This window comes from Volvox carteri, assembly GCF_000143455.1.
Source record: "Volvox carteri f. nagariensis unplaced genomic scaffold VOLCAscaffold_11, whole genome shotgun sequence".
Lineage (NCBI taxonomy): Eukaryota > Viridiplantae > Chlorophyta > Chlorophyceae > Chlamydomonadales > Volvocaceae > Volvox > Volvox carteri.
In genome coordinates, this window is record NW_003307554.1 from 695,219 (window position 1) to 710,869 (window position 15,651).

General features: G+C 55.9%; 1 protein-coding gene across 1 annotated transcript; it reads right to left on the bottom strand.

Moving 5' to 3' along the window:
- Positions 1 to 29: 29 nt before the first annotated feature.
- On the bottom strand, positions 30 to 15,266 carry VOLCADRAFT_104018 (uncharacterized protein; the record flags this gene model as incomplete). The annotated part of the gene is made up of 24 exons (XM_002948766.1): positions 30 to 89; positions 266 to 429; positions 636 to 757; positions 1,065 to 1,159; positions 1,535 to 1,723; positions 2,086 to 2,343; positions 2,593 to 2,723; positions 3,252 to 3,391; positions 3,762 to 4,330; positions 4,468 to 4,511; positions 5,642 to 5,900; positions 6,045 to 6,185; positions 6,515 to 6,598; positions 7,026 to 7,175; positions 7,368 to 7,550; positions 8,253 to 8,474; positions 8,838 to 9,019; positions 10,238 to 10,650; positions 10,938 to 11,062; positions 12,459 to 12,872; positions 13,431 to 13,516; positions 14,219 to 14,354; positions 14,476 to 14,659; positions 15,106 to 15,266. The coding sequence occupies 24 exons, from the start codon at positions 15,264 to 15,266 to the stop codon at positions 30 to 32; spliced, it is 4,512 nt and encodes a 1,503-aa protein (XP_002948812.1).
- Positions 15,267 to 15,651: the final 385 nt, after the last annotated feature.

Consider the following 15,651-nt stretch of genomic DNA (forward strand, 5'->3'; position numbering starts at 1 on the left):
AATTAAGTGCACTGCTCGACGCTCCTTCCTCAGGAGAGATTTTTGCGCAGCTCCATAAGTGCCTCATTCAATGTTGGATCCTTAATTATCTGCGCGCAGAGGTTGGGAAGGTGTTGCCTGTCTATCGCATGCGGCTTGGTCGGCCAGCCACCAACAAGACATCTTAATTCAACACCACAAATCGATAGCTTCACGGAACAGGAATGAAGATTCATGAGCTGCTGCCCCACAGCGCACCCTGCTGTGCACCAAACGCGCAGCGCACCTGCAAGAACGTTCCGGTGATCTTGCTCTTCAATCCCAAATCACTAATCATGATGCGCCGCGCCTCATCCACGGTATCCGCCAGCACCGCCAGCTCGCGCGCGGCGGTCGCAGCTGTTGATGTCAGCGCCGAAACCAGCTCCGGGTTCACATACCGCCCGCGGCCTTCGCAGCACAGGCAGGCAACCAAACACAAACATTCCAACACGTCCTTATTTTAAATCCCTTGCATCACGTCCACCAGCTGCTTCGGGTTACCTCTCTCCCAAAGCCTGTGTTATAATTCACCATCCCCGCACTCTTCCCCGCGTCCAAAACACACAGCACGCCCCACCCGGCCCCTACACACATACTCTACCAAAGGACCTTACCTGTTCGATCGGAAATGTAGGTGGTGTGAACCTGCCAGACAACACCCCACAGTGTTCTCAGAATGGCAGACATGACCTGATGTGAGCTGCTCAGGGGTAGCCCAGAAGATGGCCCGTGTGTACTGCAAAAACACACCATCGTACACGTCAGCAGCAAGAGACAGCGAGACACCAGGCAGGGCACTGAATCCCGTGGGGACGAAGGAGGCCAGGCAGGGCGACAATAATGAAGGAAAAAAAGAAGCCAAGATGCAAACACTAATAGTGTCATAAGTGTTAAACTTGTGCATTCTCTGGCGCAGGCTGTCTAGCTGCGACGCGATTCGGTGCAATGACGGCCATGGCTGTCGGTTAGCCGTTAGAAGTTGGCGACGGTTACCTCTCAACCCCATCCTCGCCTACCCCACCCCTCCACACTCTCAGACTTACGCCCTCGCCGCCGCCACCACCCCCTCTAGTAGTTCCGGATGAGCCACCAAGCAGGCCAGCGCCGAAACCACCGTCTCCTTGCTGCCGCGCGGGTCCTGTGGGAACGCCGTACAAACGTACAAACGTACAAACGTAGAACAAAGGTAGCAGTATACCATATACATCCACACACCAAAGCCTGGGCCTACCAGACGACGCCCACTAAGCAAATTTTCATGCATCTCTCCCATACAGCAGTGGAAGTGTACGGAAAGTGGTACGGCAGCAGGGGTAGCAGTAATACGCGCTAGGGCAGGGGGGGCCGCCGGGGTTGCTTCCTTAAATGGGTTGTGTGTCGTCGGACCTTCGCATGTTGATGTTAGTGGTCCTCAGCGATGCCATCCGGCCTGTTTTCAGTTCGTACGACAGCTGTACGACTTTCTTTAGTTTATCAAAGTAAGTAATGGACCGACCACCACGCCCACGCGTACCTGATTCAGGAAGGGGTACATGTCCCGGTTGAGCATCTCCATGAGGCCGGCATAAGCCCCACTTGCCACCGCCGCCTCCGCCCCTGGACCGCCCCCCAGCACCAGGTCCGACAGCAGGTCGGCGGCTGCCTGTCGGGCTGGCCAGCTCATGGAGTGATCCAACACGACCGTGGATAGGCGGGTCAGGAGCTGACGGCGGGGGGGGGAAAGGGGGGAAGAGGGAATTCGGGGTTTGGAATGAGTGTGGGTTGCGTGGGTGATGTAGATTGCAGGTATTGGTTGCAGGGGAGATGGGGGGTTAGTGTCTGTGTGTGTGTGGAGGGGGGGTGGAGGGGGGGACGCTGATGGAACTGGTTGGATCTGTTGAAAGGCGCGCACGCGCGCGTGCGTGTGTGTGTGAGTGTGCTTGTGCTTTTGGAGGGGGTGTATTTGAGAGGTTGGGCTGACGGGAGGGGGATATGACGACGGAAGGAGGAGGAGGGTGGGAGCTCTACCGGATGGTAGAATTAAACACACATACGCACACGTACAGCACATACACACACGCGCACCTGCGCGTCCTGTCCAATCGCCCCCAGCACCTCGCTTTGTGCATGGCTGATGGCCCGAAGTGCCGTACCCGCCGCCGCCTGCTCAGCTTGCTGTACGAGACCCATCCTCAAAGTCGGCGGCGCGGTAACACTAAGACGCCCCACATGGCGGGATTTCCGCAGGGCACTGCCTGGAGCGCCAGCGGCACCACCGCCGGCACCCATCCCCACGGGGCCGCCAACAATCGCTTCTCCGACGGCGGCGGCGACGGCGGCGGCCTTTGTTTGTACGGTCCGTACAATCACAGGCAACAGTGCGCCCAGCAAAGTTCCCGGGAAGCCGGGGAAAAGGGTTTACGGTTGGTGGGTTATGGTGGTTTTATAACTGAAATTTTATTTTTGCGATTTTTGGTTGGAGTTTGGCTTACAAAGAAAAACGGTGGTTGAGTTGTTGGGTGTCAGGCTGATTTGCAGGCCTCGTGAACCGTTAGGCATACCCACGCGGGTCACGTCGCGCAGGTCGCGCACCTTCGGAGGCCTCAGTCCACTGGCCAGCATCTGCACCAGCACCTCCACGAGACCGGTGTCCCGATACACAGACTCGAACTCCGAGTACGGGACAAGCGCCAGCCGGGCGATTTCAGTCACGGCCTCCGCAACTGCAGTATCGTAAACATGTACGTATGTACGTATGTATGTAGGGAAAGGAGGAAGAGGGAGGGGAGAGTCAGGTGCGGTGTGGGGTACCAAGGCGAGACAGGAGAAGTACGGCAAGTACGGCAGGCCGTACATATTGTTAGTATGAGCCAGACAGGACAGGACGGCCCATGACGTATCAAAGCCACCTACCGACCTACGGGCTTGGGGTGATGATCAAATGCCTAAACGCGTTTGGGCGTTAGGGGGGTTGTGTGGGCCGAAGTACGCGTTTATAGGTTCGAGTGCATCTTGTTTAAATCTTGAATTTTTATCCTTCAATTCTGGATTTGAATCTGGATTCTCTGGACTCTCTGGATTCAGCCCTACCTCACTTTTTCCCTTGGGCATTCTGGCGGCCAGAGAGCCCCACAATGCCTGCCCCTTGTCCCTGCCACCCCCCATCCCACCTAAAACTAGCTTGCACCTTCCCGCCGTACATCGAAACCCCTTCCCCTGGTTTCCCCCCTCCCCCAACACCCCTCGCCCACCTCGCACTCGCATTTCCGGGTGCCGTGCAATAGCCCCCGCCCACATGCCGTGCAGACGCGCCATGTACGGCCCCAGGCTGCCTGGCTGAAGGGAGGCGTACGACACGGTCGTTGACAGATGACATGTACGGATGGTGGACCTGCGGCGGGGCGGCGGCGGGGCGGGGGTGGCGGTGTCATGATACACACGCAATACGATATACATTCCTTCACATCGCCATTGCCCCATCATCCCCATCCTCATCCTCGTCATCGTCGTCGTCATCGTTTACAACATCCGAGGCGTGTTGTTGACGGCGGCTGCCGGTTGTTCTGGCGGGCAGAGACATCAAGATATAAAACATCAATAAACCAAAACCAGTCCCCCCAGTTAACACGCGAGCCTAAACCCCCCCCCTGCCCGCCCACTCCCCTCACACTAGTCTTCACAATCCCGCAGCCAACTCTAAAATTCCAATCCCCGACTACAAGCCCATCAAGACATACAGACATACAGACGTACAGACGTACTTGGAAAACTGTTGTAGGGTCGCCAGGGACTGCATCACCGCGCAAAGCAGCTCAGATTGTAGCAACAAGGCGTCCAAGACGCTGACCGTGTCGCCTTCGCCGGGCTGCGCCACCTCCGGCGGCGCCGCCACCGTCGCCTCCGGCGACCCGCGGTTAGACGCCGCTTGGGCCTTACTGCCGTACGCTGTGCCTGGCCGGCTGTTCGGCCCCGCTGGCAGCGTCAGCGACGCCGCCGCCGCCGACATTCGTACGACACCAGGACCCAAGACATCGGCGTCAACAGGATCGAACAAGATCGACGACACCACCTGGTGTACGACACGCCGAGATTCGTTCGCCAGCGGCAGCGATACGGGTGCTGTCACGTCCCCGGGCGCCGCGGCTGTGGTGTAGTAGTACCCACCATCGGACGTCAATGCGACGGAGGCGTGTACGGGGCCAGCGCCGCCGTGGCTGTTGCGCGCGATACCGACGGCGCCGCCAGCGCTACTGCGCGTCATGTTCTTTTCCCTGAGCAGTCGCACTAGACCGATCCCGTTCCCGTCGCTGTCCTTTGGGCTAAAGGCGGACTGCAGTTGAGGGGAGACGCACCGAATGTTCTTAGACATGGGTGATGTGAGAGAGGATATCGTCGAGTCATACAACTTTAGCGTTAAGTAAATCTCACATGGCGGCCAAGGCGGCTGGATCAAACAGGGCATCGCACCCGGTCCGGGCTTTGGAGTTCGGGAGGAAAGGAAGCCGAGGATGCTGGAGTTGGGGAAGAAGGGAAACAGTTGTGTTGTAGCCTTAAGGCTCGGTGTAGCCTTAAGGCTCGGTGTACCCTTAAGGCCGTTAAGGGCGAATGTAAAGGAGAAGTACTTGCCAGAGGAGAAAATCTCCGTCTTGGATCTATACATGTTATACTTTAATTACTGACAAATATTTGCGCCACGACACAACCGCTGATCGATCCTTGACCCATACATATCTTTTTCTCCTGCTTTTCTGCAAATTATTTCCCACTTTCCTAATAAGCCATCCCAGTCCCCAAATCCCTTTCGTAGTCCAGTCCACTAACAATCACTCACTCAACACTCCAATACAAGAAATGCCTGCTTAGATACACTCCCTATTGCATTACTCTAGGTTTTACATCTTCATGATGACGTAATGTAGCGGATGTTTTCCGTACCATTCGCACCTGAATGGTGCCGTACATTGACTCCCGTGAATACCGCATCAGTCGGGCGTTGGCTTCGGTGGGAAGGGGTTTGGGAACTCCGCCACCGCCCAATCCATTGCCGTACCCTGCTGCCGTACTGGAGCCTACTCGTCCGAGACCATTAACGAGGGTACTGCTGGGGCCGCCGCTAAGAACGGACCTGTCCAGGTAATGCGCCCAGGGATTTGATGAGTCCAGGGAAGGAAGCGGGAGGCGGGCAGAAAAATAGCAGACAGACAGACAGACAGACAGACAGACAGACAGACGCAGATAGACAAGACATACGTGGTATGGGAAAAAGGGAGGGAGGAGAGAAAGGCAAACTGCCAAAAAATGACAGGGTTGCGCATAATCGAACGAACGACCGAACAAATCATCGTACCAGACATCATCATAAAGACGCGTGGTCGCGGGTCTGCTACGGAGCTCGCTTCGGTGTGAAATCACTTCCTGTCTCCCCATATCGCCATTTCCCTCGTCGCGGCTCAGAAGATCAGTAAAGCAGCAGAACGCTTTCATTTTGGCGGGAGGGGGACGGAGCCCCCCCTGCTGTCCCTTTTCATCACATCCACACCCAGCTACCTTTCCGCGATTGGTGCAGAACCGACGGAATGAGCAGAAGAAGGCCGCGCCGCCGCCGCCGCCCTCGCCGCCCGGCCGCCCGCCGCTGCCGTACCTCCGGCAGAGCTGGGCCGGCTCGCCGCCAACATGGCGCTGCCAGCTGATCTGGATCTAAATCCGGCGACGGCGCCGCCGCCGCCGCCGGCGTATGCAGAGCTTGCGGGGTTGATGCTTGTCGGGGGCGATGGCGATGGCGGCCAGATGTCAGCGGCGGTGCCGCCACCGCCATCCCGCGGCCGACCCAGGAGCTGCCGTACCAGCGCCGAAAGGTTCAGGACCGACCCACGGGTCACAGGCGTCAGCGCACGCGACAGCTGACCCAAAAGATGCCCGGCGGGGTGGGAGGGGTCCTTGGCCAGAATGCTACGAGAAGCGGGTCGGAGGTTGTGCGTCGCCGCCACAGCAGGCGGCGGCGGCGGCGGCGTGTTGTCGTCGCCTGCAGCAGACGCAGGACGCACGTGACCGTTGGCATCGTGGCCGTTGCGGCGGTTGTTGCTGTTGGGGGCGATGGCGGGTGTGGCGGGCGCAGCCTGCGCGGGAAAGGCCTTGAGGAAGGCGGCGTGGCTGTCGGAAAGCGCCGACATAGCCGCATTCATACTCTGCGAGGCCACCGGGAGGAGGGAGGTTATCAGAAATGAAGGGAACATAAAATCACAACTCGAGGGTAAGGGGTTGGGAGAACGGGTGAAGTATTAACAAAAATCACTCTTGCAGCAAATGGAGGCAAGGAGAAAAGGAGGAAAGGGGCAAGATAAACATTTAGTATGCTCGGGGCGAGAATCGATATTGCGACATGTGGGCGCTAACACATTCTAAAAGGTGCTAACACGAATAGGTCAACGCCATATGACATAAGCATGACCAGAAACCAGCATCCCACCAGCCCTCCTCTGTTCTTTCCTCCCCCCCAACGCACACACAAACCCACCTCAATTTTGTCCTGTAAGAACCCCACAAGCGCCTCGGAGTCCCCCAAAGCCGCCTCCAGGTCACCAGCCTCCTCGTCCAGAGCCTGGAACATGGCAGGAAAAGAAGAAGGTTCCAGGGTTTTTCAGGTTATACATCGAATTAAGGATTTTCTCGGGCGACGGCTTGTAGCGTTTCGGAATATTGGCAAAATCGCGCTTACGTCGGGGGCTTCTTCAGGAGTGCAAACATCAAACTGCTGATGTCCAAGCTTCAAGGCATCGCCGATACCATTACTCTACGTCTCGTCGAGACCTACTAGAGTCGTACCTCTCTACGCAGAGTTTAATATTGTCGGAGTTGATGCCGGGGGGGGTCCCCCAACATCGCCCGCGTTCCTCTTGATGTGATTTGATGCAAAACGGCGAAAGGCAATGCCGTACAACCAAAACGTTTGGGGTTACCAAGACTGGGCTAGAGCATGTACGAAAACACCAAGAGCCATACTGTCATACGGCTGTACATCTCCGTACCTCTAGCCGTTGCTCTACGTCTTCCTGCCGTACGGTCCGTGACAGGCCATTACCCGGGCCCAGCTCCATGCCCGCGGCCCGTGGGCTCCCCTCGGGCAGCGGCAGCTCGAGTTGGAGGGCCTTACGCAGTTTGGCGGCCTCAGCGCAAATCTATATGTCCCAAAAGAAAGAGAAAAGGAAAGGAAAGAAGGAAGGAAAGAATGACGTTTTTGTGTCCATGAAGGTCTAACACGCATACGATCGCACCGAATCGACAAGTGCAACTCTGTGTAGGAATGTGTGTTTATATGCTTTAAATCTGAGTGGCTTCCTCATCGGGGCACCTCCCCCACCCCCCCGCACCTTTCGGAGACGGAATTCCGCTCTGCGGTTTATGGAGCCCAGTCCCTCCGCCTCCCGGCGTAGCTGAGTGGCGGCGCCCTCCAGTGCAGCCGCCAGATCGGGGTGCAGAGCCAGGTCCCCGGCCAGCGCGGCCAGCTCCTTCGAGATCGACTGAACGCCGCCCAATACCGTGTACAGCTGGACCTGCATGGACGCATGAGGCAAAAGACAACGCGAAAAAAAACAATTTGAAACTATGATGATGATAATGATGAAGATGATAATGATGAAGATGATAATGATGAAGATGATAATGATGAAGATGATAATTGTAACAAAGCAAAGGCGTAACCCGGGATGCTCAGTTGGGCCTTGCGTCGTTACATTGCCCCCCCTTTAGCAATGGACGTCCGCGGCCATTATATCGAGCATTGGAGCCATCCCACCTCACGCATTGTGCGCTGGTTTATCCATTACCCATGATATCGCTTTCTGCGATACCTGCTTGTTGTCAGAATCGAACCACCGACCCGAAGATTTCATCGGAAGTCGTGCGGCCCCGTCTCGATACCATTGTAACAAAGCAAAGGCGTAACCCGGGATGCTCAGTTGGGCCTTGCGTCGTTACAATAATGATGAAGATGATAATGATAATGATGAAGATGAAGATGAAGATGATAATGATGATCATGGTCACGACCAAATACTAGATGATAAATAGTGGTTAGGAGGAATGATGGCTATTTATTGAACACTGTTGCCGGTTGCGGACTGCCACACGCGCACATCCTCTCTCCCCGAGTGATGCCTGCATAAATGACCTAGGACCCCCACCTAACGGTACAAGTACCACCACGAGTCACGAGTCGCGTGTCACGTGTCATGCCACCCCCTCCCCAGTCTCACCACCGCCTGCACCAGTCCGGACTCCAGTAATTTGGCCTGTACGACCGCCACATGCTCCCTACTAGGGGGGGGTGATGTTGGGTGTGCTGATGAAGGCGGGCCCGAGGGGGAAAGCGAGGGTGGAGAGGATGCGCCAGTTTTCGGGCTGCTGCTACCGCCGCTGCTGCTACTGTCGCTGCCGCTGCGAAGGGGGTTTCCTTTTGCTGCTAGGAATGCCAGCACCTGGGGGTGTCGGGATTATAGGAGGTTTTAGAGGGGGTTTAGGGTTTTAGAGGGTTTTAGGGAATGGGACCGGGAGAAAATGGGGTTGTACGGGCACTGACAAAGCAGCTTTTCACGTCCTTCTGCAAACTTGCACTACACCTTGCTGTAACAGGATTCATTCCCCCCCCATTCATACATATAGGATAGGTTGTACATTCTGTTGATCTGCAAACATCCGTACAACAATGTACGGCATGTCATCATGTATACCTGTACTTCATTGCAATTTTCCGCCATAAATATATTCTACCCAAGCAAAAGACTACCCTCAGGGTTCTCGTCCCCCCAATCGGCCCCCGACCCATACCCACCCATACCCACCCCTCCCCAATGTAACACCAGGCAAAGAGTACTCAGGGAGATGCCAAGGGAGCTGAACCCTTCTGACATCCCCATTCCGCCCCACGCCTCCGCAACACATTTACCTTTGTTAGCATGGGGAGGTTGGGTTTTGATGTCTTCACTCTGCTGGGCTTCTTGAACCCGTACTGGTCGCGCCAGATCTGCAAGCAACAGCACAGCGAAGAGCAGGTGGACATACATGCAACACAACCCGTGAGACGTCCGCGATTGTGTATGTATGTATGTATGTATGTATGACTTAGATTACACTGTGGGCCGCGAGAGCCGGGGGCCGAAGCCGAAACACAGCGCAAGGGTCGGGAGCACACAGCACACGTCGGTTAGTCTTGTGTGCTCCCGACCCCGACTCAGACTGCCAACACTCTACGCAGCCACTCCGCTGCCCCTCCATCCGGGGATGGCGCTGCAGTGAAAACATCACGAAGGGCTCTCAGGTCCCGCTAGAGCGAGTCCACAAGTCTCAGCTAGGGCAAAGTCAAAGGCTCTCTGAGACAACCCCCCAAAACACCACCAACGAAAACGGGATCCTAAGGGAGGAAAACAAACAAACAAAAATTCGGTTAGGGCAGTCTCGGCAGGGGAGGGCTCCTGATATACCTAACAGGCCAACAAAAAACCTCCAAGAGAGAAAGGCTAAGAGAGCTCGACACCACAAGACGTCTTGCAACCACCTTAAAACAACTGACTTCCACCACCTGTCCCTTCCTGGGCTGGTCCAGGGGATAAGTAGCCATATAAAGAAAAGGGACCACGCACAAGCCCGATCACCACTGCAGGGGCCCGGGATAGACCGCCGAAACCACAAATGTATGACGTTGATTACACTGTGGGCTGAAAAGCCGGGGGCCCAGGGCCGAAGCACAGCGCGGGGGGCGGGTGCATACGGCTGGTTAGTCTCATGCACTCCGCCCCCGGGTCAGGCCGCACGGGAAACGACGGCCGGCACGCAACAGCGCAAATGTATGTATGTATGTATGTATGTATGTATGTATGTATGTATGTATGTATGTATGTATGTGCTCTCCCAGGAAGGGTGGGTTACGGACTCAGTAGATCTCTCTCTGAGCGCTGCGTGTGAGATGCGAGGTGTGAGGAGGTGGCTTAGGAATTCCAAATCAGGCGACCTTCTTTGCGTTGTTCACGCGTGTGGGGGAAAAGCGCGCTGTCGCCATTGTTGTTGCTACCGTTGCTGCTGCTACTGCTGCCGTACTTGTGTACGGAATTATCAGCAATGCGTTCTGATTTTTTCTGAGATTTTCGTCATCAGGTCCATTATCGAAATCCTGCGAGCGCTATTTCTCCTGTGAGCTGCAACCTCCCCCCCCTTCGACGCAGGCTGAGACCTGACACAGGCGCACCCATCCCCCCATTGACCTGCAGGCTGGACTTCAACCTTGTCATCCTGTCGCTCTGCCAGCGCAGCGGCGCCATCTCCCGCCGTAACGACGCCACAGACTCCTGCAACTCCTTAACCGCTGCTTCCGCCGCCTCGACAGCATATCGATGCTCAGACACCTCCTCAACGGCGGCGGCCGCCGCCACCTCAGCCTCCCGCCGGGCCTGACGTAGAGCAGCGCCGCCGCCGCCAACCCTGCCGCCGCGCTCAGCTGCCGCCGCCGCCGCTGCGGCCTCCGCCACTTGGTCGTGCGCGTTTGCTTCCGCCGCCTCCGCCACCTCGAGCCTCCGTACAGCAGTCTTCACCGCGACACGCGCCTCCGCCAGCTGCTGCCGTCGCTCCTGCAAATCCGCCTGCAGCTGCTCCAGCTCCAATCTACATCATGAGACACGAGTACGGCGCGCGGGAGGGGTCCGTGAGGAGGCAACGGGAAAATCCCCTTCCCCTGGGGACGGCGATTATTAGCAAGTGATGGGATAATAACTCTTTCTTGTGAGTTCGATGTGCGTTCTATTTATTTCTTTCGGACAGCCTTCCCCCAAGCCACACATCCCTGAATATTGTGCCGTGACGTGGATACATGTGCCGTACAACGCAGGATAAGGAAAGGCCAAACGACGGCCCCTCAGGCAGCGAGCAGTTAGCTCACAGACCTCACGCACCGGTTCCTATCCACCACCGCATCCGCATTGCTCGCCGCCGCCGCCGCCAGGTCCTCCCCCAGCCGCCGCAAGTTCCCAGACTCCACAGCCACATAGCTCACCAGGCAACCCAACACGTCGGTTTCCTGTGTGCGGCCACACAGCACCGCCGGCGTCCACAGATGCCATTGAATGATGAAAAAGATGAGGAGAGGCGCGAGAGGCGAGGAAAATTTTCAAATGCAGGAAAATGCATTGCTGCTGCTGCTGCAGCACCGGAGTACGGCAGTACGGCAGTACGTCTCTCCATTCATCACACCGGGATATGCGGCGGATATGCGGAAGAGGACGGCGGGGTAAAAAGAACGGAGGCGGAGGCGGGTCGCCCCCCCCCCCAAAGTCCCACAGGAAAGGACCCCCGACACCGTCACACAACTCCTGCACTCATTCATTGTTCGGCGCTAATATATATGATATTATTTTTTTTCATTATATGATTCATATTCATTATACTATATATATATAATATATCATATATATTCATTGTTCGGCGCTAATGATTCTACCTCTTAACTAATCTGTCCCGTCCCGTCGTTCAGACGATACCGAAAACATCAGTCTGTTTGGCCCATGGTGCCCTCCACGGGCTCTTTGAGAATATGATAACGGAGGAGCAGTTGAGGACAACTTAATTCCAAGAGGAGGGCGGGTATAACCCCATGGAGCCATCCACGTGCCGTACTGACTCTGCACACATTCCCAGAGGTACATGTATGTATGTATGTATGTATGTATGTATGTATGTATGTATGTATGTATGTATGTATGTATGTATGTATGTATGTATGTATGTATGTATGTATGTATGTATGTATGTATGTATGTATGTATGTATGTATGTATGTATGTATGTATGTATGTATGTATGTATGTATGTATGTATGTATGTATGTATGTATGTATGTATGTATGTATGTTGTTACAGGGTGGTTAACTTCGCCAGCGGCCCCCTTTCCCGGGGCAGTCCCTGCTCTCCCCTGCTAGAGGGGCACCCTAATCCGTCACCCCATCCGACTTCAGAATGTATTCGTTGAGTTCGGCAACTCACCACCAGCATCCAACCAAATCTAGCGGATCAACGGCGCATCAACTTAGTTCCTGGTCAGCTCGCAAGTTGATATTATCACGTCCTACACCGTCCATAAGATGGGGGGCCACCTCCCATTTCATCACTCCTCAAACACCCGAGGAGCCGGCAGGCGGATTTGAACCCGGGTCGACTGGGTCAACTGGGAGCAGAAGTCAGGCCTTAACCTCTGCCAGCCGCCTGCCTTAAGACGCGCGCGCACTGGGGATTGAACCGGCGACTTGGTGGACAGACTAGAGCGCGCTGTTCGCGCGAGTGGGCCGTATCTCCGTTGCTGGCTGATGTATGTATGTATGCATGGTCACTACCTCACACAGTTGGGAAAAAGAAATGGTAAATTTATTAAAGAAAAACGATTCGATTTACACTGCAAGTCCGTATCGTACTGTCCGTACCTCCAGGCTGCGCTCCAGGGAACGTGTGAGCCCGGGGGCCAGTCTCGTCACCGGCCACCCGGGGTTGGGCGCCAACGTGGCACACCGCAGCAACAGCTCCGCAGCGTCCGCGGGAAGCATCACGTCCGACGGCAGGTCGGGGTCAATGCAGCGCTCGTACAGTACGGAAACAGCCTGCAGGAAATCTGCCGTACATATTTCGACGTACAGATCCGGCGTGCTCTGCGCCAGCGTCATCAGCGCCAAAACACACGCAGCCGAATCCCGGGGCGTCGGGACGGCGACGGCGGCAGGGGTGGGGCCAGCGGCGCCGTCGCCGTCGTCTGTACGGCGCCCGTGGGGATTTGGCCTGGCGGCGGCGGCCGCCAGCAGCGCCGGCACGATGCGGCTGTCCAGAATGTACACGTCGTTGGCCTGAAGGTCGTTACCAGTTGTAGGTTAATCGGTTGGCGCTGCACAATACGTTTTTTCGGTTGGTACCGCTAACTAAACCCTAGCAGAGCCCGCCAAATCGGTTTTGACGGCTGTTGCGGGCGGCGCGCATTATTTCTTTCCATCATTCCCTCCCCCCCACCCCCCACCCTATAGTCGTTCATGCCGCTGCCGCTGGCATAGTTTCAGCCCTCCAGACAATTTTCTGTTGTACGTTTCTGTCGTACCCGCAGTACCGCAGCCCTTAGGTCTTGCGTTTTTCAGCTGCGGAAGTGGTACGGGTACGGGAATGTACTGCAGAATACGACCCTCAGGTCCCGTACGTCCTCTCATCGACATCTGAACCGCAACTCCCCCACCGACATGACCTTTTCTTACATTCTAATTTACTCCCCTCAACCCGCCCCCCAAAACACACACACACATTCCTCAGCCCCTACCCATACAGGTCCGCTTGCCCGTATGGCTGATGCCTCAAAAAAAATCCCAACGCCCCACAAGGCCCCGTTTTCGGTTTTCGGTGGTCCATGCCGTACATACCTGTGTGATGTACGGCGCAGTGATGGCCACCACGCGCGCTGCCGCCAATACCACTCGACTGTTGGTGGTGGCGGTGAGCACATAACCTTGGGGGGAGGGGGGGAGGCGGTGGAAACGTGCCACGGTATTACGGGGTAATAACCCAGAAGGTGGATCGCCAAGAAAACACGTCCCCGAGTGCGTATGTATGTCTGTGCGTCGTGTGTATGTGTGTGTGAAGCGTGTTTTTAGGGGGCTCGCGGGTGAAAAGCAGCAGGGCCGTGGCGGGAGAGGGGGTTAAACCGCACTTGCGGCACCTGCGGCTCGTTCAGCAGGTCGGTGGAGGAATATCCCACCCAGGCCCACCTCCTCCCGTCGCAACAAAATCGTTTCCAGCATTCCACACACATACACGAATCATATGTTCAGTTCATTTAAACACACATGGCTCATGGTGCCGACTGGATCTGTCCTGTACGACAGCAACATCGTATTATATCATTCTCTGGGTGCATCGCTCAACACCGTCAGAGCCATAATTGCACAAGAGCTCTACAATGTATTCAAGTGCTCAAATCATCGCACACACGTAACCCAGAGGCCTCCCCCAATCTGGCACTCTCCCCGCAAAGAAAACACATTTCCCCTCTCTTCCCCCCCCACACGCACTTCCACTCCGGCTTCCCCCCTTCACTCCGCAGCACAAGCAGATCCAGCGAAAGCACATCAGCCAATGTGGAAATCCTCCCATGACGACCGTTTTACAGTATTTTTACAGTCCAAAACCTTTTCAAAAAAGGAAACCTCACCGATTTGGTCTACCACTTGCGGCCGCAGCAGAGCTGCTCCCACCACCTTGAGGTGCGGCGGCCGCACCGGCGCTGCGTGATCCTCGTACGACGCAGTGGACAGCAGCAGCGCAGCGAGCGCCATAAGACAAGCCTCCTGCGCGTGCCGTACCATACCGTTTTACCACACCGTACGGCGCCGTACGACATTGAAAGGAGGAAATTCCAGCTAGACCACAGATGCAGACCCACAGATACAGACACACATACAGACACACCTGCACGGGCAACTCGTCGTCCACCGCTAAGACATCGGTGAGGCTCTCCACCACTCCGAGGTCTGTCGCTAGGCGAAGCGCCTCCGGGCCTTTGGCGGGCGGCAAGAATGACGTCAAGGCACCCAACCCCTGAGCTGCTAAGACGCGCGTGGATGTGTTTGCGCCGTACAGCTGGCGTAGGTAGCTGTAGGTGGAGGTGGAGATGAGGGTTTGCGGAGGGTTCCGAGGGCGGGGGCAGCGGGCGGGGTGTAGAGGGCGCAAGATGATTTGGAATGTTGGGAGGCGGCGGCGGCGGCGAAATGGCGGGCGGCCGCGTGCTTGCATAATCGCAGTTTCGCGGTAGGTGCGATGTGAGAGAGAGATTCAGCGCACGCGCGCTGCAGTTGGGATAGACGCCGAGTTGGAGATCAAATCTTGTTTAGATCTGAGCGTGTCAGCGCGTGTGTCTGTTGTATAATTCACCCTCAGGCTACAGGCGATGCACGAATGCTAATCCTGTAGTCACGGACGACCAAACCTCGAGGAGCATATTTGAGCTCCCCACATGGATATATCGTAGGGAATGGGGATATATTCAAATATTCAGTTATCGCAGGCAGTGAGGGGGGCTAGAGCCGTCCCGGACCGTACCTGTCGACGATGTCCTTGAGGCGAGCGGAAGCGCTCGCAGGGCTTTTCCCATTGCGACCAAGGCCATCGGAGCCCCTGCCGTTCGAGTCAATTTGGCCTATCGCATCCAGGATTGTCGACCCAGCGCGAGAGCTATAGTTCCGCGCGGCGTCAGCTGGCATTGTGTGTTAATATGCGATGGTGGTGAGCTGAACAAATATATCAGTGGTTTATATAAACATAAGGTTGATGATGCACCTCTAAGGCTGTAGGAGCACTGTCGACTGCGCTTCTAAGGGTTGCGTCCCATAGTGTTTGTCGAGAACGTCCCAAACGAGGATCACAAGTCGACCGTGCCGCTTGAATAACTATCCAGCGCTGAAGAACACTACGCTTGGATTAGGTGCCTCGCACGGCACAGATAAAACCAACTTTATGTCCTAAGAGGTCGACATCCTGCCATGCATATGTAATGTCCATTGGTCAACAATGTTAATAATATTAGGTTGTGGACCAGAATTGTGTCGTTCTGATGACCCAGCGAGTTTAGGAAGGTGTTCTGACGCA